This window comes from Dermochelys coriacea, chromosome 6 (genome assembly GCF_009764565.3).
Source record: "Dermochelys coriacea isolate rDerCor1 chromosome 6, rDerCor1.pri.v4, whole genome shotgun sequence".
In the NCBI taxonomy this organism is placed as follows: Eukaryota; Metazoa; Chordata; order Testudines; family Dermochelyidae; genus Dermochelys; species Dermochelys coriacea.
In genome coordinates, this window is record NC_050073.1 from 3,040,470 (window position 1) to 3,063,657 (window position 23,188).

Here is a 23,188-nt window from a genome sequence, read left to right on the forward strand (position 1 = left end):
TACAGCTGTTAGGGGACGTGCTTCAGACCTGAGTCTGGGTTTGCAGCAGGCTAGCGGGTCTGGCTCAAACCAGGCAGGGCACTGAAGTCCGAAGCTGCCCGGGCAGGAAAGCAGGGAAGTAGTCTCAGCAGAAGTAGTCTCGGCACATAAGTTGGCATCTCCTAAGGGGGTTTCTGTGATCCAACCCATCACAGGTGGATGCTCAGCACTCTCTGAAAGTCCAGTCCTTTTGACGTGCTTCAAGCTAAGTACCCAAAATCACTATTTGCTTTTGAAAAGCTTGACTCCAGTGAGCAGCTTTGCTCTTCTAGCCTTCGTCCCCCACCTCAGACCCAAACCCATAAAGGGAGTGAGTGTTAATGAGAATCAAACTCCTATTAGCATTCTTTAAACATCACTGTTTTTCCCCACTCAGCCATGTGAAAGCTAGATCCCGGCTGGTCTGCGTCAGCATAACTCTATTGATGCCAATGGACCAGGTGTAAATAAGAAATGCTCTATTCAAGTTAATTGCCCAGATCTCCTGCCAATGTACATTGGCCATAAACACTATGTAATTCAATGGGGCCCTGATCCCCAGCTGGCATAAATCAGCTTAGATCCACTGAAGTCAGTGGGCCAGATCCTTAGGTGGTGTGAAGCATAGAAGCCCCATTGAAGTCTCTACACCAGATTCTTTGCTGGTGTAACTGACATCGGTCCTTTGGAGCTTCTGGGTGGTGTAAGTTGGAGTGGTCCCATTGATGTCAACAGGCCGGAGCGACTGCGGGTGTGACTTACACCCTCAGAGGATCTGACCTAAGGATCACCAATGCACAGCCTCCTTTGGGTAACTTCTATACTATGTCCATAGGAATCAGAGCCGGCCGACAATGGCACTTGTATTTATTAAAACTCTCACAAATTATGGTTTTGATATTTGACCAGCTTGAGGCCAGATGTACACTAGAAACTTTTTGCCAATATAGCGATATGAGTTAGGAGTGTGATTTTTTTTTTAAACAACATTTCTGTACCAGCAAAATCCATAGGTCCTCTCTACACTTGGGCTGTTACAATGGCACCTCTGTAGCGCCTCAGTGTAGAGGCTATCTATGCTGACGGGAGGTATTCTCTTCTCGACAGAGATAATCCACCTCCTTGAGAGGTGCTAGATAGTGCTGCCTACTTGGGGACTTAGGTTGGGTTAACTACATTCCTTGGGGTGTGATGTTTTCACACCCCTGAGTCACAAAGCCAGGGCTTTTGCTGATTTAGTTATTTCTTGTGGGGGGAATGGATATAAGTTATACAGGCAAAAATGCTCTTTTGCTTGCATAAACTGAGGCTATGCTAGGTGGGTTTGCCAGTGTAGCTGTACCAGTATAGCTAAACAGGCAAACCTTTTATAGGTAGACTGAGCCTACACAAATAGCTTTTTCCATTATTGGTCATTTATGCCTCATCACTCCAGCTTTTGAAACTCTCTCTGTGAAGAGGTTCTGAAAGAGAAATATTCCATTAAATCTGGAAACACCAAGATTCCAGCAAATAAAAAGTTCTATGGGAGCGTTTTGCACAGGGAAAACTTTGAGTGACTGTAACATACTAGCTAAATGCATCATGCCCCACATCTAGTGGCTGGTCCGGATATAAGATAAAAATCTATTACAGAGACCAGCAAATGGAGTAACTATGTGCTCAAGGGCCTATGCTTTGGTGCTGAAGGTCTTGGGTCCTATAAGCAATTATGACACATAGTTTTGGTGCAGGACATGTTTTCTAGGCCTGGGGATTTGTGCACAGCTACGTTTCTAGGGGAGCAGTTGCGGTCACATTGTCCTTGCTTGAATGTGCATGGTTAAGGAGACAGTGAATGGAAAGCTACCACCGTAGCATCACTGCACAGAGAGCAGGCACAACTGCATTCTCTTTGCTTTCCTGAGTCCAAGCATCACTCCCTGCTAATCCCCTTTTGGCTGCGAGCTATCCCCCAAAAGTAGGGGAGAAGTGGGGGGAGATAGTGTCATGTTCCCCCTCCCTCTTAGAAGGCAGCAGAGATGACTGGACATGGACAGGAGGAGGTGCTGTTCCCTATGGGCCTGCTGTAAGTCCCACTGAAGTTAATAGGTCTATTGATTTCACGTCTGGGCCCCATTGATTTCAATGTGAATTAGGCACATTGGAGGGTGTTGCTGCGAGTTTACCAGTCCCTTCTAGTGAGCTCCGTGTACCATGAGCACAGAGGTCAGCCCGGTGGGCCCTCCCAGCACTAGGCTCTTGGTGGGTTCTCCATCCCTTGGTGGGTCCCCATTAAACACTTCGCCTTCTGAGAGCCTCAGGTGCTCTAATGCTCTGCTTACAACTTCCCGTCCCCAGCCTCTGGTCCTGCTCTCAGGCTGCCTGTTACTTGTCCTTCCACAGGCGCCTCCCAGGCTGCTGCCTCTGGCCGGCCCCTGCCCATTCTCAGCAGCTCCCTGGCTGACCCTCATCCTCTCCTGCCCTCTGGGTGTCACCGCCCTGCCTGTTCACATGGACCCCTCCACTGTCACGATGCGGAACATGGGTAGAGACGGCGACTTCTGGTGGACATACATGAACCAGATCCCCTTCCAGAATGAGCTGTGGCCCCATCCTTTCCCTCCAGCTAATTCTGGAGTGGGTTGGGAGGTGGGGTCTGACCATGAGCCAGCAGGTTCATTACACTATCTCTATAGGGCCCGACACCGTAACACACACTCCCACTCCTGTCCCCGGACATGCTCTGCTATACGTTCCCTCGTTTGTGTGATGCCTCTCAGATGCAAAAGGGTAGTGTGGGAGCAGAGAAATTCAGTACGCTCAGAAACAATGAGGAATCCTGTGGCACCTTAGAGACTAACACATTTATTTGGGCATAAGCTTTCGTGAGCTATAACCCACTTCATCAGATGCATGGAGTGGCAGTACACTCAGTCCGCGTGGTGCTTCCTTGCTCAGCATTGGTCCACAGTGATCTTAGAACCACTGCACAGACTAAGGCACTTCCAGGAAGGAAATGGCCTGGAGACTTTAGACTTTCTTTAGGATGGAGATTGCAGGAAAAACCAGCCCCCCTTCAGTACACAAAGGTCACCGTGTATCAACAATTCTGCCCATGAGTTCCATTACATTGCACCTAAGGCTTTATCCGCTGAAACAAATTCAGTGCACTTATGCATGAAATATTTTATGGAAAAGACTTTAGCAGAGCCGTATGAGGTGTGGTAGGGGGCAAAGACTGAAACATCAGGGTGGGGGGGCCTCTAGCACAACAGGGTTGAGGGGCATCAGCAGAGCTGTGTGGACAGGCTATGACTGCAATTCCAGGGGATTCAGGCAAAGAATTAGAGGGGTTATTACAGGTCAGGTCTAGCTATCTAAGTTCCTTATGTGGCTCCTATTCTCACAGTGTTGGAGCACCTTGCAATCTATAGTTGGTGCTGCAGGCGGAGGTAGCTCACTGGAGCCCTTTGCTGCTCCTTGCACATATCAGTCAACAACTTCTTAAGGCTGTCACACCATTTGTAGGTTATGTTGCTCCAATATCATTTTCAAAAAGGTTTTGGGGCACTTAGAAATGTAAATACTACTGACTGTCAAAATCTCAATGACGGAGGGCAGGGACATGAACCCACCTCATCTAACAGGCTAGCATCCTCTGGCCAGTCCCCAGCCTCCAATTGTGTCTTTGCCCCCACTACGACTAGCCTCCCTGTCCTGCCACAGGCCCCATAAGTTCTAGGCTATCTATCCTCTCAACTAATGTGTGTTGGTAGAGATTGTGTGTGTGCGCGCACATATCCTACATATTTAATGTAATGGAAACCAAGGGGATGCAAATTAGGATTTGATGCAGAGCTGGGGGCATGTGTGGGAATCCTGTAAAATAGAGATGAGATGGACAGGACTGGAATGCCAGGGGATCCAGGAGTAGAAATAGAAATGCCAGGAGGGTTGCTACAGATCAGAAATGAAGTGCACTGTCTATATAGGGAGTGGGTGGATTTTCAAAATATTATTTTCTGTCTTTAGCAACTGGTTTTAATTTTTTTTATTCCATTCTGAATTTACCCAAACAGTTTTGAACACAGAGGCTTCTCTTTGCATTATTTTTAAACAGGAAATTAAGTCTGTACACAGGTCCAAAGATTTTAAGGCCAGAAGAGGTCATGATTATCAGATTGTCTCAGGTCTTGCATGCCACAGGTCAGAATATTCCAGTCATTCCTGCAGTGAAGGGAATTATTCTATCCTATGGGAGAGCCTGTTTCGTAACCTGTGGCTGTGATAGCAGTTTCAGTTTAAAACATTTTTATTCTGTCCATATTCTTCTGCTGTTTCTCCGTGGTATTAAGTTGCATCCAATCAAGATCTGTCTGTCCTGGTCTACAAGGTCTGGGCAGCAGGTATTTGGGCTGTAGAGAGAGAGGTGGATATGTAGGTCTGATATTAGTAGAATTAATAGTAATATTTGACTGATACTAATGTAGTCACTGGAACAACAGTTTTGAATTTCAAATGTATCTTCTGTGCAGTTTTGCAGTTACAAATCAAATAATTAGTGTCTGTCTCTGTATATTCCCTCATAGGGAATTCTCTGCTGGTAATGTCTTTAATTCCCCTGTGAGGAACAAGGTAATGCACTTTGGAGATTATGTGTGCTGGTTCAAAATAATCACCCTGGCTCAGGCAACAAAACAAAAATGCAAATTCCATGGAGGTTACACTTCCAGGACCTGAGGCGATCAATTTAGTGTAATTGACCCATCTCTCCAGAAATGATATTAGCTTCTGACCATTTTAATAAGCTCTCGGTGGGCATGATGAGAAAGTTTGTTCCTGCCAAACTGAGATTGCGTAACTTGGCAAGCAAGTTTGGAAGTGTGGTTAAAGTGGGTCCACTGTGTATCATTAAAATCTGAATGTGTATCAAAGACATTGCAAACATTCATTGAAATTAGCAGCTCCCAGAGATAAATGACCAAGCTTGATGATTGCTGTCCTAACTTTGGGGACTCTGAGAGGCTTCTTAAACCAAAAGAGTCCTGTCGAAAGAGAAGCAGGATTTACACAAAAACAGCGAGGAGTACTTGTGGCCCCTTAAAAAGAAAAGGAGTACTTGTGGCACCTTAGAGACTAACAAATTTATTTGACCATAAGCTTTCGTGAGCTACAGCTCACTTCATTGGATGCATTTGGTGGAAAATACAGAGGGGAGATTTATATACACACACAGAGAATGTGAAACAATGGGTTTATCATACACACTGTAAGGAGAGTGATCACTTAAGATGAGCCATCACCAGCAGCAGGGTGGGAGGGAGGAAAACCTTTCATGGCGACAAGCAAGGTTGGCTATTTCCAGCTGTTAACAAGAACATCTGAGGAACGGGGGGGGGGGGCACCTTAGAGACTAACACATTTATCTGGGCATAAGTTTTCATGGGCTAAAACCCACTTCATTAGATGCATGGAGTGGAAAAAAATAGTAAGCTGGTCTATAGACACAGTGCATGAAAAGATAGGAGTTGCCTTACCAAATGGAAGGTCAGTGCTAAAGAGACAATTCAGTTAAAGTGGAAGTGAGCTAATCTCAACAGTAGAATATCAAGGGAGGAAAAATCACTTTTGAAGTGGTAATGGGGCCAGTGTAGACAGAGTGGCCCATTTCAAACTATTGACAAGAAGGTGTGAGTAACACAAACCCTGTCCTGCAACAATTAGCCTTCGTCACCTTGGAGCTATTAATACCACAAAGACACAGATGGGCAGGTGTAATGAGGCTTTCCTGTGAAAGAAGAACTCACACGTTCAATAAAGATCAAACCGAAGACATCCAAAGATGTTTTTAGCTAAATGAAAGTAATATGCTTTTATAGTGGTTGGGAGCTGTTACTAACTGATGCCCTAATTCAGTGTATTTCACAAGCATCTGTTTTAATCTTCAAGCTACCAACATCACACAAAGACACTGCCCGGGAAGGAAAAGGTTTAATAATCTTTGAAATAGTGGCACAACGGAACAAACATCAGGCTTTATAACCTTAAAGTTAGCAACACATCACAAGATGGCCCTGTATACCAAATTCTTATGTCTTTAGCCAAGAAACACCACAAAGGCCTAGTTTCAGAGTAGCAGCTGTGTTAGTCTGTATCTGCAAAAATAAAAGGAGGACTTGTGGCACCTTAGAGACTAACAAATTTATTTGATCATAAGCTTTCGTGAGCTACAGCTCACTTCATCGGATGTAAAGGCCTAGTAGCTGTTTGGTTAGTCTCATGACCCAACACATCTTTTTGTGCATAAATTCCTGTAGAGGCTTGAGGCTACCTATGTTGCACAGGCATAAAGTCAAATAATCTTTAGAATTAAATAATAAGGATCATCACATGTGATCGTCTGCCATAAATATAATAGAGGCAAGATGGGTGAGATAATATCTTTTCTTGGTCCAACTTCTCTTGGTGAAAGAGACAAAGCTCCCAGAGAGCACTGCTTCAGGTCTGGGAAAGGTACTCAGAGTGTCACTGCTAAATGAAAGGTGGAACAGATTGTTAAACATAAAGAATGAACACTTGTTGCAAGAAACTGTTCAGAAGCTAACCACCTCAAACAGGGAATACCCTACAGGCATAAATCCTATGTCTTGGGACTAGCAACAGCACATTAACCTTGTATTAGTGGCAGGGGACCTGATATATCATGTTCACTGCAGCTCTACCCCTTCCATTTCACCCCAGTTACAGATGTTTTGAGGCTCTCCTTGAGCTTGGGGCCTTGGTACAATTGTTCTCCCTTCCTGCCAATCTACATCAGCCCTGACCATATGTCATGTATTTTCCTGCATTCTGTCATGTATTAGGCTTTGCGTGGGGTACTGCCTCCTAGTGGCTGCTCGTGGACTGACATTGATTGTGTCAGTCATCAGCATCACTGGGATTGTCTGCACTAAGACTGGTGCCACTTTCAGCTAATAATAGGCATTGCCTAGGAAATTTCCTATCTTGTAATCTGTGGCCAAATTGCAGTGCACCAAAGGGCCAGAGAATGGAGCTACACTGATTGTCACCCGCTGAGGATCTGGCTTAGGCCGTACAGCGTAAATCTGTGCCTGACAGTCCTGGTCTAGCCACGGCACAGAGGAACTTTATTGCCGGCACAAAGATTCTTAAGTTTGGGGAGAGTCATGATATTCAAACAGTGGCAACAGGTTTAAGGCATAGTAAAATCTGTGCTGGCACCAGAAATGGATTAAGATCTCCCGGGGCCCTAGGCCAGTGCAAGTTGGGGAGCCCCCAGCACCGGAAACAATCACTCTGCCCCACCCCTTCCTCCTAATGTCCCACCCATGGTCCCACCCCATTCTGCTCCTTCTGTCTGAGGCCCCTCCCATGTCCCCACCCTATTCTGCCCCTTCTTCCACAGCCCTGCCCCCGCTGGCTCCTTTCTGCCCCAGCCTTGCTTCAGCTCCGAGACCTGAGAAGCTCTGTGCCCCAACCACAGCCACAGGGCCAGCACAGGGAGTGAGAACTTCTCCAGCCCTGGGGCGGTGGTCGGGGGAGACTTTTCCAGGGGCCCCAAATTGGCTGGGGCCCCAGGCATGAGACATGTGGTAATCCGACACTGCTGGCAACAACATTGCATTGCAGTTTTATGTCTTGGTAGTATTGGACTTGCAACACTGAAGCCATTCCATGCTGTGTAGTTCAAAGATATAATCCTTGGGTTCACAAGACCATATAGCCTGGCTCGAACAATTCCTATTGATAAGCAATTAAAAACTAAATATATCATCACAATTATTCATAGTTACTAGAGAAATGACTCATGAATTAATTCACCCCGTGGACTCAATTCTTCTGTCCTTTTTATCTTGTTATCGAGTGAACACTTATATTAGCATTTCTGATGGTGCCTAATAATATTTTTCTGTTTCAAATAAATCTACAAATAATTATATGTTTAACATATTGGGTTAATTTGTCAAATAAATATACAAAATTTGAGGTCATATCCAATTTTTATGCATGTGGAGAATGAAAAAAATGACACCAACAAAATGTCTAAAGGTATTCTTACAATTTTTGTGGCAACAGATTAATGTATTAATATTGGTATTTATTAGTATCTTGCAGTTTTGTGATGTTTGATGGTTCTTCTCGGGAAAGGTTCCTGCTATTATTGTACATCAAAATATTTCTGTTAGAGGGTCTGATCTTCATCCCATTTAAGTCAGTAGCAAAGCTCCCATAGAATTTAAATAGGGGAGGATTGGATGCCTATCTTGGATGGTGCTAAACTTTTTGTAATGTCCTATTATCTGGTTTTTGTATGTTTCTTATATAATGAAATATAATATGGCATTTGAACAGTCTTGTCCTAATAATTACAATTTGTGATATTAAAATGGTAAAAAAGAAATGTCCCCCTCTCTGGTTTCTCTGTGTGATCACAATAATGAATAGCTATTATATGAATAATTAAACACTTCACTCTTTGGACCCAAATCTGATCTCTACTCTTAACTCCCTTTCATTTAAGTGTGATCATTTCCAGAATAAGATACAGTGGTTGCACTTGAAATGTTCCTTTTGGCTGTATCGGTATTATCAGGTTAAGCAGTGATATCCCAAATAAATTATAAGGACTATCTCCCAAACCATTACTCTCTTTGTAAATGGAAGGAACTTTTCCAGTGCTTCTACTGGGCTAGTTCTTGTGAGACATAGATCTGATATATATCCCTAAGGAATTTACTATCATAAGATATCGTTGAGGCAGGATTAAAAAAGGAAGGGACATTTTAGGGGTAAAACAATATCCAGATTTATAATAAAGGTTAAAAAATTTGAAAATCTTTTTGGGGACTGATATAAACCAAATTTATTAGTGCAGAAACCAACCTCTAACCAGTGGGTGTTAGGAAGAAACTTTCCACAAATAAGTTTTCACATTGTGAGAGGGATGGGAAATGAGAAGAAAGATATCTTGACCTTATGGACTTTTTGTGGACTTTCTAGCCAGAATACAGGTAATGACCCCTGCTGTGAGTCATCGAACCACGCAAGGGCATGTGACCAGCTCATATGACACTGTTCTCCATCGTGTGCCTGTACTTTTCCACTAACTGTGCTGAGGGCTTTGTTTGGGACAATGAAGTTCCTCTTCACCTTAGAAGCTATAAAAGGGGGAAGTGACATCATCACTTGGCTTCACTCCCCCCCACAACTGGACACCTGGAAAGATGGCTAGAGGACAAAGACTTTGACTGGGGAAGTGGCCCCAGGCAGGAAACGAGGAATTCCAGCCTGTGTGGAAGATTGGGGAGCTGTTTGTACCATCACGGTGAGACACTGCTTGATTCAAATCCTGTTGAGGTTATAGAATTTAGATTGTGATTTTGTTTTATTTCTTAGGTAATCTACTTTGATCTGTACACTTATTACTTATAATCACTTAAAATCTGTCTTTAAGTAGTTAATAAACCCGTTTTATGTTTTTTACCTAGGTCTGGAATCCTAGGCTGGGGAGCAAGAGGGAACTGACTGAAGCCTATTGTTGGTTCATAGCAGCTGGCAAAAGCATTCATGTAACACAGCTGGGTATGTCCCTGCCTGTGAATGTTTGTATCAGTGCAAGACCTGTCACATTTTCACAGTATGAAAGGAAGCTCAGGTTGGTAAAACAGAGAGCTCAGCAGTGCCCCAGTTCCAGGTTGCACCCCGGGAACACCTGTCAAAATCTTGCCTCAAGGATTAGGGTTCCCATTGCTCATGAAAAGGCAGGATAAACTCTGTTATTGATAATAACTGTATGCTGATGGAACTGCTTTGGAGGGAGGATGCAAATGTGTCCCTGCTTGATGTAGGTCTGAAATGTTGGAGTTCTAGCTATCTACCATTCATTTTTGGTTTTCTTTTACATCTTCTACTATTTCTAAATTTGTTTTGATTTTTCCTTGTTTGAGTAAAACAATTTATTCTTTTTTCTTTTCTTTTTTTTTGGGGGGGGAGGGGGTATTCCATTCCATTGAAAGGCCAGGAGTTGTATGCTGATGTGAACCAACTAGGGATTTATCTTTCACATGGCTGCGTGGGGGAAAACAGTAATGTTTAAAGAATGCTAATATGTTTTTCCTCAAATCTTCTCTTTTTGAAAACGAGTGAATAACATTTTGTTTAAAACCTGTCCAGGATGTTTTGAATGAATGTTCTTCAGTTTTCCAGGCAAAAAAAGGCTCACCTCTGAAGCTTCTTCCTGCAAAATCCCATGAGAAAAGAAGAAACATAAGAACGACCATATTGGGTAAGATCAGTGGTCCATGTAGCCCAGTATCCTGTCTTCTGACAGTGACCAATGCCAGGTGCTTCAGTGGGAATAAACAGAATAGGTAATCATCAAGTGATCCATCCTGTCACCCATCCCTCTCTGTGTGACTGATTTTCCATTGCCTTGCAGCTTGTATAGTCTTGTATACCTTTGCATCAGAAGGCCCTGATCCAAAGCCCACTGAAGTCAGTGGACAGATTCGTATTTACTTCAGCGGAGTTTGAATCAGCACATCATATTGCAAGTTGTTAGTGACAGCACAAGCTCAGTGGCCCAGAATCAGGCATGTTGGAACTAGATCTGGTAAAAACAGAAATGTAAAACAATTGGATTCAAAATTTCAAAGTTTTGGTTTGTAGGTTTCAATACACACTCGTTTAAAATGTTTGGCAAGGTATTTTTCTTTTAGCTTTTTCAGTTCCAAGGGAGTCAGGGGAAGGGGGAAAAAAGAAACCAGCGAAATATTCAAACAAAAAATATTGGCAAGCAATAATGAAAAAAGATAGCATGGGACATTTTGAAAGCAGACACATTTGTTGTGAAAATTATCATTTTAGGAATATAAAATAGCTATTTTTGTCTAAAAATGTTTTAAAAATGTCTGCCACTTCTAATGGCAAACTTTTCTCCACCAAAAATGAGTCAGAGAGATAGAAAAATTTCCTTCCAAATTCTGCTCACATCAGGACATTCTTCCTGCAAACACCAGAGCCAGCCTTCATCAAGCCACATAGTTGGTCTTTCCCCCGCACATACAAACTTTGTTGTTAGTCCACATAATAAATGAATAAATCTACAGCAGAGGCTAAAAAAGAGGGCTTAATATTTGAGCTCAAATTATAGATGCTCCTGCTTTTAGGACCTACTCCTACACAGCCAAAGGAAATGGGAGCTTTACCTTTGACTTCAGTAAGCACTGAATCTGGTCCCTAATGCTATAGATCCTGAATCAATCTCTGCATATGTTCCATGTCAGATGACTGCAGTATTGCCAACCAAAAACATTCAAAAATCATGACACAGGTCCCCCAAACTCATAAGATTAAAGAAGAAATACAAATAGTTGGTTCTTTTTGTTGGCCTTCTAGTTTTTAAGTCTCTGGTGGGCATGTAGGTCATGTTTACAAGTTTTTCTTTGTACTCACCAGCGCTAGACAATTAATTGTCTTAAAATGATAGGTGAGATTCACCTGACTCCAGGCACTGGAGCTTTAAGAAAAGCACCAAATATCATGAGGCAGGCAATAAAACTATGGCAGTAGGCAACACAGCTTACACAGATGTTAGTAACTTTATTGTATTTGCACTTTATTCTTTTTAAAAATATATCCTGGGCATGAAAATAGAGATTTACATGTTTAGAAGGTGTCAATCTATTCTTTCTTGAGCTACTGGAACCCAGAAAAAGGTTGGAAAAACAGATCTGGTTTTTATTTTGAATATTTTAATTTTTAAAGCCTAAGTAGCAAAAAGGTATGCCAAGAGAATGCCCTGCCTCCTCCTTGTCAGCTCCGCCCCCTCCCATAAAATCTCCTCAGGTGTGTCATTCTTATCCTGTCTATATATGTAAAGGCCAGGAACAGTATGGCTATAAAACTCTCTGGTGTGTATCTTTTCCCCACTCATGCCAAGCACAGGCCATCTCTGAAAATTAACAGTGTAAAAATGTCACCTGCCTACCTGTCACAGACCTGCTCCCTGTCTGCATTATAGTCATGTCTTCTATCTTCAGTGACAGAAATCAGTTTTTACTGCTGATTATTTCTGTTAGCTCTGGAGAACTGATGTAGCTGAGAGAGAAGGAGCTGGACACTTTCCAATCTTATGCATCATCGGTAAAATTGTTTCTTCAGGTCCAATCGATTACAATTGGGCAAACCTACTGAAGTTGCTGTGACTGGAGAGGTGTCACTGAGGGCCCAGTTTGGCTAGTGATGATGATGCATGAAGTGGACAATGCCCCATTTGACTCTCAGAGAGCAGTGAAGTTTGCAGAAAGAGAAAAAAACTCCCAGGTTAGCAGTGAGATATGATCTGAGCATACTTGGTGTAGATATTATTGAGAGACAATAAACACTGATAGCCATGATCCATTTTTACCAAAAAAAAAGGAGTACCTGTGGCACCTTAGAGACTAACAAATTTATTAGAGCATAAGCTTTCGTGACCTACAGCTCACTTCATCGGATGCATGTAGTGGAAAATACAGTGGGGAAATTTTATATACACAGAGAACATGAAACAATGGTTGTTACCATACAGACTGTAACAAGAGTGATCAGGTAAGGTGAGCTATTACCAGCAGGAGAACGGGGCGTGGGGAGGGGGACTTTTTGTAGTGATAATCAAGGTGGGCCATTTCCAGCAGTTGACAAGAACGTGTGAGGAACAGTGGTTGGGGGGGGGGAATAAATATGGGGAAATAGTTTTACTTTGTGTAATGACACATCCACTCCCCGTCTTTATTCAAGCCTAAGTTAATTGTATCCAGTTTGCAAATTAATTCCAATTCAGCAGTCTCCCGTTGGAGTCTGTTTTTGAAGTTTTTTTGTTGAAGAATTGCCACTTTTAGGTCTGTAATCGAGTGACCAGAGAGATTGAAGTGTTCTCCAACTGGTTTTTGAATGTTATAATTCTTGACATCTGATTTTTTGTCCATTTATTCTTTTTCGTAGAGACTGTCCAGTTTGGCCAATGTACATGGCAGAGGGGCATTGCTGGTACATGATGGCATATATCACATTGGTAGATGCTCAGGTGAATGAGCCTCTGATAGTGTGGCTGATATGATTAGGCCCTATGATGGTGTCCCCTGTATAGATATGTGGACACAGTTGGCAATGGGCTTTGTTGCAAGGATAGGTTCCTGGGTTAGTGTTTTTGGTGTGTGGTGTGTGGTTGATGGTGAGTATTTGCTTCAGGTTGGGGGGCTGTCTGTAAGCAAAGACTGGCCTGTCTCCCAAGATCTGTGAGAATGATGGGTCGTCCTTCAGGATAGGTTGTAGATCCTTAATGATGCGTTGGAGAGGTTTTAGTTGGGGGCTGAAGGTGATGGCTAGAAAACCAGTTGGAGGACATTTCAATCTCTTTGGTCACTCGAGACTAGTTCTAGTGAGACCATGAAAATTAATTATATTCACCACTTATGCCCTCATCCATTACAGGTGTCTGCATTATATTAGACAGTGCTAGAATGGAATCATCTTAGGCCAGGGGTGTGCGAAAAACACCTCCCTGAGTGACATAAGTTACACCATCAGAAGCACCAGTGTGGACAGCATTAGTAGGAGCATAGCCAGCAGATTGAGGGAAGTGATTATTTCCCTCTATTTGGCACTGGCAAGGCCACATCTGGAGTATTGCATCCAGTTTGGGGCCCCCCACTACAGAAGGGATGTATTGGAGAGAGTCCAGCGGAGGGCAACAAAAATGATTAGGGGGCTGGGGCACATGACTTACGAGGAGAAGCTGAGGGAACTGGGCTTATTTAGTCTGCAGGAGAGAAAAGTGAGTCGGGATTTGATAGCAGCCTTCAACTACCTGAAGGGGGGGTTCCAAAGAGGATGGTGCTTGACTGTTCTCAGTGGTGGCAGATGACAGAAAAAGATGCAAAGATCTCAAGTTGCAGTGTGGGTGGTTTAGGTTGGATATTAGGAACACTATTTCACTAGGAGGGTGGTGAAGCACTGGAAGGGGTTACCTGGGGAGGTGGTGGAATAGTCACCCTCAGGGGTTACAGAGATAAATTCTTTCTGAGTATTGATCCTGCAAAGGGAAAGTTTTGCGGAAGTGTGTGTTTCTGTGCCCTAATGAAGAAGTTGGCTGAAAATCTGGATGCAACTGTGGTCAGTAGAAATGACTGCTCTTATGTGGGATAGGGTGACCAGATAGCAAGTGTAAAAAATCAGGATGGGGGTGGGGAGTAATAGGTGCCTATATAAGAAAAAGCCCCCAAAAACGGGACTGTCCCTCTAAAATCAGGACATCTGGTCACCCTAATGTAGGATAAAATGTTGACTAGTATTGTTGCCCTGGAATTTGACATTTCTGTATGCACCCCAGAACCTGACAGTACTGTAGTCCACCATTTTGTATGTGCAGCTGCTGCCGGCTGAAAACCAAGCATCACATCACTAGGAATAATAAGCCTTTGTGAGACAAGGTCGGACAGCTACATATTTTCTGTTTGTTATTTAGAATGGGAGGATGGGACAGAAAGTTATGGAGGAGAGTGGATAGCGACCTTGGTTTTAGGGGGTCCTGACATAGTGTTGTTATGGCTAGAAACACTAGAAACGTTTTGAGATAATGAGTAGTTTGTTGAAATTAGGAGAATTGGTGACCCAGTAGAGGTTATTATGCTGCCCTACTAGGAGTCACTATAGATTATGCTCTTTGTTAGAGTTAGCTATAAAAGATTAGATAAAAGAAGTAAATATCTTGGAGCAGTCTGAGGGAGCTTTTCTTTGGGAAAGAGATGCCATCTAAACTCCCCACCAGCTGGATGGAAAGTGGGCCCCTGGAAGTCCAGCTGGTGATTATTTGAAACCATCTTAGACTGTTGGTAACTATATCTGGGATGTTCTAAACTTATTGCTTCTGCCTGTGTGTGCTTAATATATAATCAATTGTCATTTTAGATAAGACCACACTTGCTTGTATTAATTTTTCATCAGCCAGAGCGCTGTGTTCCCATGAATTTATTTCTGACACCATCTGGAGTGAAACAGTTAAATTACTGATGCTGTGGGATCTGACAACCCTAGGTAACAGTATTTTTGAGTTTACCCATCCTTCAAAGAGGGGTAGGTCTATGGCCAGCCTTACAGGCAGTGGTGGTTTGGCGCTGAGTTGCTTAGCCATCTGGGGACTGAGGAAGCTGTGCACATGCCTAGTGGCAGAATTTTAGGTACCTAGACGATTTTGCTAGTGGAAACTTAGGGCTTGTCTACACTTGAAACAATACACTGGCACTGCTGCTGTACTTCAGTGTAGATGCTACCTACACCAATGGGAGGGACTCTCCCATCAGTATAGTTAATCCACCTTCCTGAGAGATGGTAGCTAGGTCAATGGAAGAAGTCTTCTATTGTTCTAACGTTATCTGCATGAGGACTCAGGTCAGCTTAACTACCCCACTCAAGGGCACCTGATTCCTCCTGCCCCCTCCCCTCCTGTAAGCAATAGGGTCAGGACCATTCCTCTGCTCCTATCCCTCTCCTCCTTTGAGTAATGGGAACAAGATGGCTCCTCTGCACCTTCTCCCTCTTCTCCTGTCAGCAAGGGGGAAGATACATCACCGCAGCTCCTCTCCCCTCCCTCCCTGAAATTAATAGACAGCAGGTTTAAAACAAACAAAAGGAAACACTTCTTCACACAGTGCAGAGTCAGCCTTTGGAACTTGTTGCCAGAGGATGTTGTGAAGACCAAAACTATAAGTGGGTTGAAAAAAAAGGAAAAAAAGAATGAGCTAAGTTGACAGAGGATAGGTCCTTCAATGGCGTTTACCCCCTGTTCTGGGTATCCTAAGCCTCTAACTGCCAGAAGCTGGGATTGGGCGACAGGGAACTAATCACTCCATAATTGCCTTGTTCTGTTCATTCCCTCTGAAGCACCTGGCACTGGCCATTGTTGGAATACAGGATACCCAGTGTGGCTCTTCTTATGTACTTAACTAAGGAGGGGATAAGCTGATGGGGTAAAAATGATGGGGTGGGGGATGGAGGGGCTGAAATAAGGGGATCGACACACCAAAACCCCAGATGTATAGCACTGTCCTACCTTCCACGAACTACAGATTGGCAGCTCACCTGGTGTTATTTTGTCCCACAGAGAGCAAGTATGTTCTGCAGCTTCCCACCCCTAGAGTCTTTGGAGGACACAGGCAGTGGGTAGCAAAGGAGGGGGACACAGAATAGCTCAAGAGGCAGAATAGGTGGACAAAGTGCCAGAGGCAAAGGAACCAAAAGATCAAGCGTCAGATGAAACAATCAGACCGTTTGGGAAATATTTAACATTTTCTTCCTTCAGCAAATTTCAAAACCGATGCATCCGATGAAGTGAGCTGTAGCTCACGAAAGCTTATGCTCTAATAAATTTGTTAGTCTCTAAGGTGCCACAAGTACTCCTTTTCTTTTTGCGAATACAGACTAACACGGCTGCTACTCTGAAACCTGAGCCACTTAGGTTCACAGGGCCCACCGTGGTGTGGGGCATCAGGCAATTGCCCTGCTTGTTACCCCCTAATGCCAGCCATGTCTTTTATATGCAGAAAAACAGTTGTTGTGGCACAGGTGGGCCAGGGATCATGTGTGGGATGGGGTGGGGGTGGTGCTCAGAAAGAAAAAGCTTGAGAACCCTTGACCTACAACATCCAAGGCACCAGATTGCCCCGAGCCACACACCCTTTAAAGAAGCACTGGGCACCAGGTTGTCTTCTCAAGTATAAAAAACCCTTATGTTTAAGGGGCCTGGTTCCTCTGTCTCCAACACCAGTTGTGTCAATGGTATGTTTGTTTCTTCAGTCCCCACAACTTGGTCCAAGTAACCTCCCTTCATTAGCTGCTTGATTTTAGGTGTTGGCAAAGCCTGTTTCAAGGGACTTTTAGGGGTTTTCTTCTTTAATCACAGGCCTTTTCAAGCTGCCCATGCTCTTTGATACAAAAATTGGGCAACCACTGTCTTAATCAATAGTTTAGGGAGAAATGAACACTTCAGCAGTCCATTGGGCTGTCTTCTGAGCTAAGGAGGAACTTTTGTTTGAGTTGTAGTGGGACGGGGTGCAGAGAGGGGGCTTTTGAAAAGGAAAGAAGGTAGGATGAAAACCTTCGCCCACTTAGTTGTGTATTTCAGGTTTCATATTTGTTGATAGGTTAAGTATCAAAACCAAAAGACATATGTTCTTCTGACAATAGGCCCATGTACTTGTGTTGGGATGGGGTAGTTGTATGGGCAGTGAAAAATCTGGCCCAACACAAAGTATCCCTGTACCACTCAGTTCTCCCCTTTTTGTCAAGTCTCCTCCTAAATCAGACCCTTTCCCACTCTAATTATACCTTTTTACTTTCCCTCAGTCGCACTGCATTGGGACTTCAGTCTTACCACCGTTGCTTTCAGTCATTCCTCATGTCTCTCGTTTACGGGCTTGTATTATTTAATGATGTAAAGTATCTAGAGTTACAGCATGTGGAAGATCAAAACATAAAGTGTTAAATAAGACCAGTCAATGATAACTGAGGGCCCTTTCAGTGTGATGCTGAAGCGAAAAATGTCATTGTTCTCTGCAGATGTTGTGACAAAATATCCCCAAGCGTGCCAGCCCTCTCCTGATTCTTTTGCTAATTTTATTTATTTCCTACATTTTATCATCCATGAAACAGAGTTTAGGAACAGGAGAAGCAGCAATGGGCTTCAATTGCAGTAAGGGAGGTTTAGGTTGGACATTAGCAAAAGCTTCCTAATTGTCAGGGTGGATAGGTCTGGAATAAATTGCCTAGGGAGGTTGTGGAATCTTCATCATTGGAGATTTTTAAGAGCAGGTTAGACAAACACCTGTCAGGGATGGTCTAGATCAGAGGTGGGAAAAGTACAGCCCGCGGGACGCTCCTGCCAGGCTCCTGAGCTCCTGGCCTAGGAGGCTAGTCCCCGGCCCCTCCCCTGCTGTTCCCCCTCCCCCACAGCCTCAGCACGTCACCGGCGCAATGCTCTGGGCAGCCGGGCAGTGCAGTTCAAGAGCCGCAACCTGTCCCGGTGCTCTGGGCGGTGCTCCAGGCAGCGTGGGAAGAGGGCAGGGGGTGTTGGATAGAGGGTAGGGGATTTCGTGGGTGTGGACAGGGTTCAGGGTGTGGATAGGGGTTGACGCAGTCAGAGAGTGAGGAACAGAGGGGTTGGATGGGGCAGGGGTCCCGGGCAGGGCAGTCAGGAATGAGAGGGGGGACGTTGGATGGGGTGGCAGGGGGCAGGCAGTGGTGGAGGGTCCGGGGACAGGGAGCAGGGGGTGGCGGATGGGGCAGGAGTCCCTGGGGGGAAGTCAGGGAACAGGGAACAGTGGGGTTGGATGGGGCAGGAGTCCAGGGGGAGTTGTTAGGGGGTGAGAAGCGGGGAGTCTGATAAGAGGTGTGGGCCAGGACACATCAGGCTGTTTGGAGAGACACAGCCTCCCCTAACTGGCCCTCCATACAATTTTGGAAAACTGAAGTGGCCCTCAGGCCAAAAAGCTTGACCGCCTTGGGTCTAGAAAATACTTAGTCTTTCCATGAGTGCAGGGGACTGGACTAGTTGACCCCTCAAACTCCACTCCAGTCCTACGATTCTATGATCGTACAAAGGGCCCTGCACCAGGGGGATGCCAGCCTGAGCACAGGGCAGGGCAAGGGACACACACACCTGCCTACACTTAACTTTCAGCTCCACTGTAACCCCCATCTCACACACACACACATAGTGCCCACTGCACACCAACACACACACACACACAGTGCCCGCTGCATGCCAAACACACACATAGACAGAGTACTCACTCCGCACACATAGCCTGACACTGAGCTTGATCAGATGGAGAATAATCTCTACTGGGAAGCTGAAACAGCTGGAATATTTCCAACTAACCTGAACAAAAAGAACCGAAGGTGATTCTGCTGCCCTGGCAGGGAGATAGGACTAGATTTCCCAACTGGTCTCTTCCATCGGCAGCTTCCTTAAGACCTGGTTTCTCCTTAAAAATTAGATCAATTGAGCAGTGTCTCACAGGACTGAGAAACTTTTCATACCATGTTTGAGGCAGTTACCTTGTACTGACCCTCAGTGTTATTCTTCCATTGACCTAGATATTGCCTCTCGAGGACATGGATTAACTATATTGTTGGAAAAAACCTTCCATCAATGTGAAAGCATCTACTCTATGGTGCTGCTGCACACCATAGCTGAGTCAATGTAATGGCCTTAGTATAGACATTCCCTGAATTGATGGGGGAGTTCCCCCCTTCCTATTATTATTAGTTATTTTTCTCTCTTTTTCAAGTCACTCTTCTCCCTCCCTTGGTAAAGCTCTTTCCTTCTTTTGATAGGTAAATATGTTCACAAAAGTTGAAATTTCTCCTCTCAGGATAATTCCTTCCTTCCCCCCAATGAATGGCTCACTGTCATTTCAATTAAAGGCTAAAGTGCTCTGAAACTGACTTGTTTGCCCATGACTTGGTGGAACCATTTTATTTTTCCTCCCTTCATTTACAATGAGTTGAGGACGAAAGCAGTACCTGCTCAGAACCTTAAAATCAGGCTTAGAGTTAAATCTTTCCCTGAATATCTCTGGAGCAGCTTCTTTTGGTGGCAGAGGTTAAATTTGGCTTTGATGACTCTGAGATTTGCTCCCTGGAGCATCTTTGCTCCCAGGACAACAGGTGTGCACAGCATATACAATTAATGTTGTTGCTGTGTCTTTCCTTGTGGAAATGGAACACAGAAGGCCAGAGCATCAGTTGATCTGTATTGCTCTCTCTCCCGTGGGGTCATTTTAACACGATACAAAACGGAGGTAACTGTTTTCCACTTTATTTGTTGGTCACCTCTCCAAATGTCCAGCGTTGGGACACAAAGGTGTCTAGAAATGAGTGAATTTCTTCTGGACTAATCATTTATTGTCAAAAACAATACCATTTTGGATTGACCTAAAACTATTCACAAATGCATTATAAATATGCCTAATAGCTTTGCCCCAAATCAATGTTTGTGTGTGTGTGTGTGTGTGTGTGTGCGTGTGCGGGGGGAGGATTTAGGTGCCGGTGGCAACACAGCCACTGTAGGAGGCAGTGGTGGTCCTTGCCTTTGTAATTTTTAGCCCAATAATTGGGGTGTTCACCTGTGAGATGGGAGATCCAAGTTAAGTTCCCCATTCTGTCCAGTGCTGGGCAAAGCTCTGTGTGACATTGCACTCCATATCCTTTATGAAAATATGCATATTAATATGACATCATTGGAATATGTTTTATGCTAAGTGCCCCATGTAACATATCATTATAAATTTTATAATCTACTAAGTGTGTTCATCCTATTTCTTTAAATGGATTATTTCTATCTCTGGAGTTAGGAAAATAAGACATAAACTTGTATTACTGATGTAGACAAATTAAGTGGAGGCTATTAAAAGTGCTTCAGAATTAATGAACTGTGAATGGCTCTGTTTTCCTGTAAGCCTTCCTGTGTATGTGTGGGACAAACCAGGAAGAATGGATACTGGGGTCTTACAGGGACATGTGACCATATCACCTGATACCGAAATCCATCTTGAAGCTGGTACTTTTCCTGAGGGGGTGGAATTCCAAATAAAGGTTTTCCACCTTAGTGATGTTCTATATTAAGTGGGGAAGCAAACAATGAGTGTCTTCATGTGTCTTAAGAGATGGCCTCCCCACCCCAAAGAGATACCTGCAGGCACCTGGAAACAAAAGGACTGTAACCACAGGGGTGGGTGAGGCCAGGCTGGACTCAGGTCAGAAAAGGCATCTGACATGAGAAGGATTTTATCTGAAGTAACAACTGGGGTGAGAAGTTAACATTTGTAACTGATTTCCGAGTGTATTAAGCTTAGCCTTATGTGGGTTTTTTTTTATTTTGCTTTGTGATTTATATTGTTCTGTCTGTTACTTCTGATATAGAGGATGAACATTTGTCTTTTTACCCTGTATAAGCTTTAGACGGAGTAAAATGGATTTATTTGGGGTTTAGATTCCACTGGGAGCTGGTTTCAGTCTAGATCTGCAGTTTTGGGAGTGTGACCCAGACCCTGGGTCTGTGTTGCAGCAGGCTAGTGTGTCTGGCTCAACAAGACAGGATTCTGGAGGCCCAGGCTGACAGAGAAAATGGGCTCAGAGGATATTTCAGCACATCAGGTGACAGTCCGAATGAGGGTCTCTGTGACTGAACCCAGCACACTATGCACTTGGGATTCTTGCATTTCCAAAAAAATCACCGCCCTTGAGCAATGAGCTGTTCCAGTCTGGGTTGCTCTCAGTCTCTCCTTTCAAATTTGTTCTACTGTGGATAAGTAATTAAATAACCATTGGAACAGAGAGGTGAAGTTGAGAATCTCACCCACTAGGTGGTCCCCTTAGCCACCAGCTAATAGAATCATTCTCTCTCTCTGGCCCTGTGATGCTTCTTATGTTTTGTCCACTGATCTCAGTTGGGGCCTGGAAACCTTGTTGGAATAAAAACAAATTAATAATAATAACAATATAATAAAGAACAATACTCCAACAGGCTCTGCTAAACTACTTTGTAATGGGATGGGAATTGAATTCACCTGTTTCCACTCCCCACCACTAAACCAATACTGAGTTAAACAGATTCAAGAATTGGTTACAAGTTTATTCATTGCTTTCCTAAGGGCGTCCTTCACCTCCGTGTTCCTCAGGCTGTAGATGAGGGGGTGCAACATGGGGATCACCTGTGTGTAAAACACTGAGGTCACTTTGTCTCTGTCCATGGAATAGCTGGAGGTGGGACGTAAATACATGAAAAAGAAGGTGCCAAAAAACAGGACCACAGCAGTCAAATGGAAAGTGCAAGTGGAGAAGGCTTTGCGCCGACCCTCAGCAAAGCGGATCTGCAGGATGGTGGAGAGGATATAGACATAGGAGAGGAGGACAGTCACAAAGCTGCTCCCTGTTATGCAGCTCGTCAAAGCAAACATAACAATCTGATTGATGTGGGTGTCAGAACAGGAGATTGCCAACAGTGGCATGATGTCACAGAAGAAATGATTGATGATGTTGGAGCTGCAGAATGACAGCTGAAATGTACAACACGTGTATATCATTGAATCTACCACCCCCACAGCGTACACCCCAGCCACCAGCTGTTTACAAAGGTGCCTAGACATGGTGACCGTATAGAGCAGCGGGTTACAGATGGCCACATAACGGTCATATGCCATCACAGCCAGCAAGAGGCACTCAACATCTGCAAAAACGATAGAGAGATACATTTGCATGGCGCAGGCAGTGAAAGAAATGCTTTTCCTCCCGGCTAAGAAATTCAGCAGCATCTTAGGGGAAATTATCAAGGAAATGCAGAGGTCACAGAAAGACAAATTCCTGAGGAAAAAGTACATGGGGGTGTGGAGTCGGGGATCAGTTGTGATTAACAAGATCATCCCCCCGTTCCCCACCAGGGTGATACCACAAATCAATAGGAACACCCCAAACAGGGGGACCTGCAGCTCCGGACGATCTGTCAGTCCTGAGAGAATGAACTCAGTCACGTCTGAGTGATTTCCCTCTTCCATCACCTCTGAACAGAGATCAGGCAGCTACAGAGATGTGGGCAGGTGAGGAGAACATGTCCATTCTCTGTAATGAAGTAAGTGAAGATAAATGGAGATCAGTTTCCTAATGGACATCAGTACCTGCTCAGGGAAGGGCTTAGTCTACAGAGCCAGATGTTCAATAAAATGCAGGCACTGTACAAATACAATCACACCCAGCTTAATCATGCCTCCCAGATAAACACTCCTGTTCACTAATTCCAATAAAAAAACAGTGACTTGTGACTCTGCTGTGAGAGAATCAGTCTGAAGAGATGATTCCTTAGCTAAAGAAGGGGTGAGAGTAAAGGAATGTCAATCTTTGTATCCTCTTTGGGCAAGGGGAGCTCTGTAGCTTGGCATGTCAGTTTGGGGTAAAGTTGCTCACTTTGCTAATTAAGCTTTTTGGCATTTATTTTAGCCTGTATGAAAACCCAGCGACATAATGGCAAGCCCTGGCTTCACTGACTATGTAATTGCCTATTTTTTCTTACCAAAGAGGTCGATTCTTTAGCTTAAGGGGTCGGAGTTGGGACTAAGGCTTTTAGTGCTGGAGG

At 44.2% G+C, this 23,188-nt stretch overlaps 1 protein-coding gene across 1 annotated transcript in view; it reads right to left on the reverse strand.

Annotated features, from left to right (window-relative positions):
* LOC119856745 (olfactory receptor 1019-like) overlaps positions 1–22,613 on the reverse strand; it is a 36,005-nt gene extending 13,392 nt beyond the window's left edge. Inside the window, exon 1 of the mRNA XM_038404704.2 lies at positions 22,023–22,613. Within this exon, the coding sequence (XP_038260632.1) occupies positions 22,023–22,613 (591 nt within the window). The remainder of the gene's footprint in view (positions 1–22,022) is intronic.
* Between the last annotated feature and the right edge of the window lie 575 nt (positions 22,614–23,188).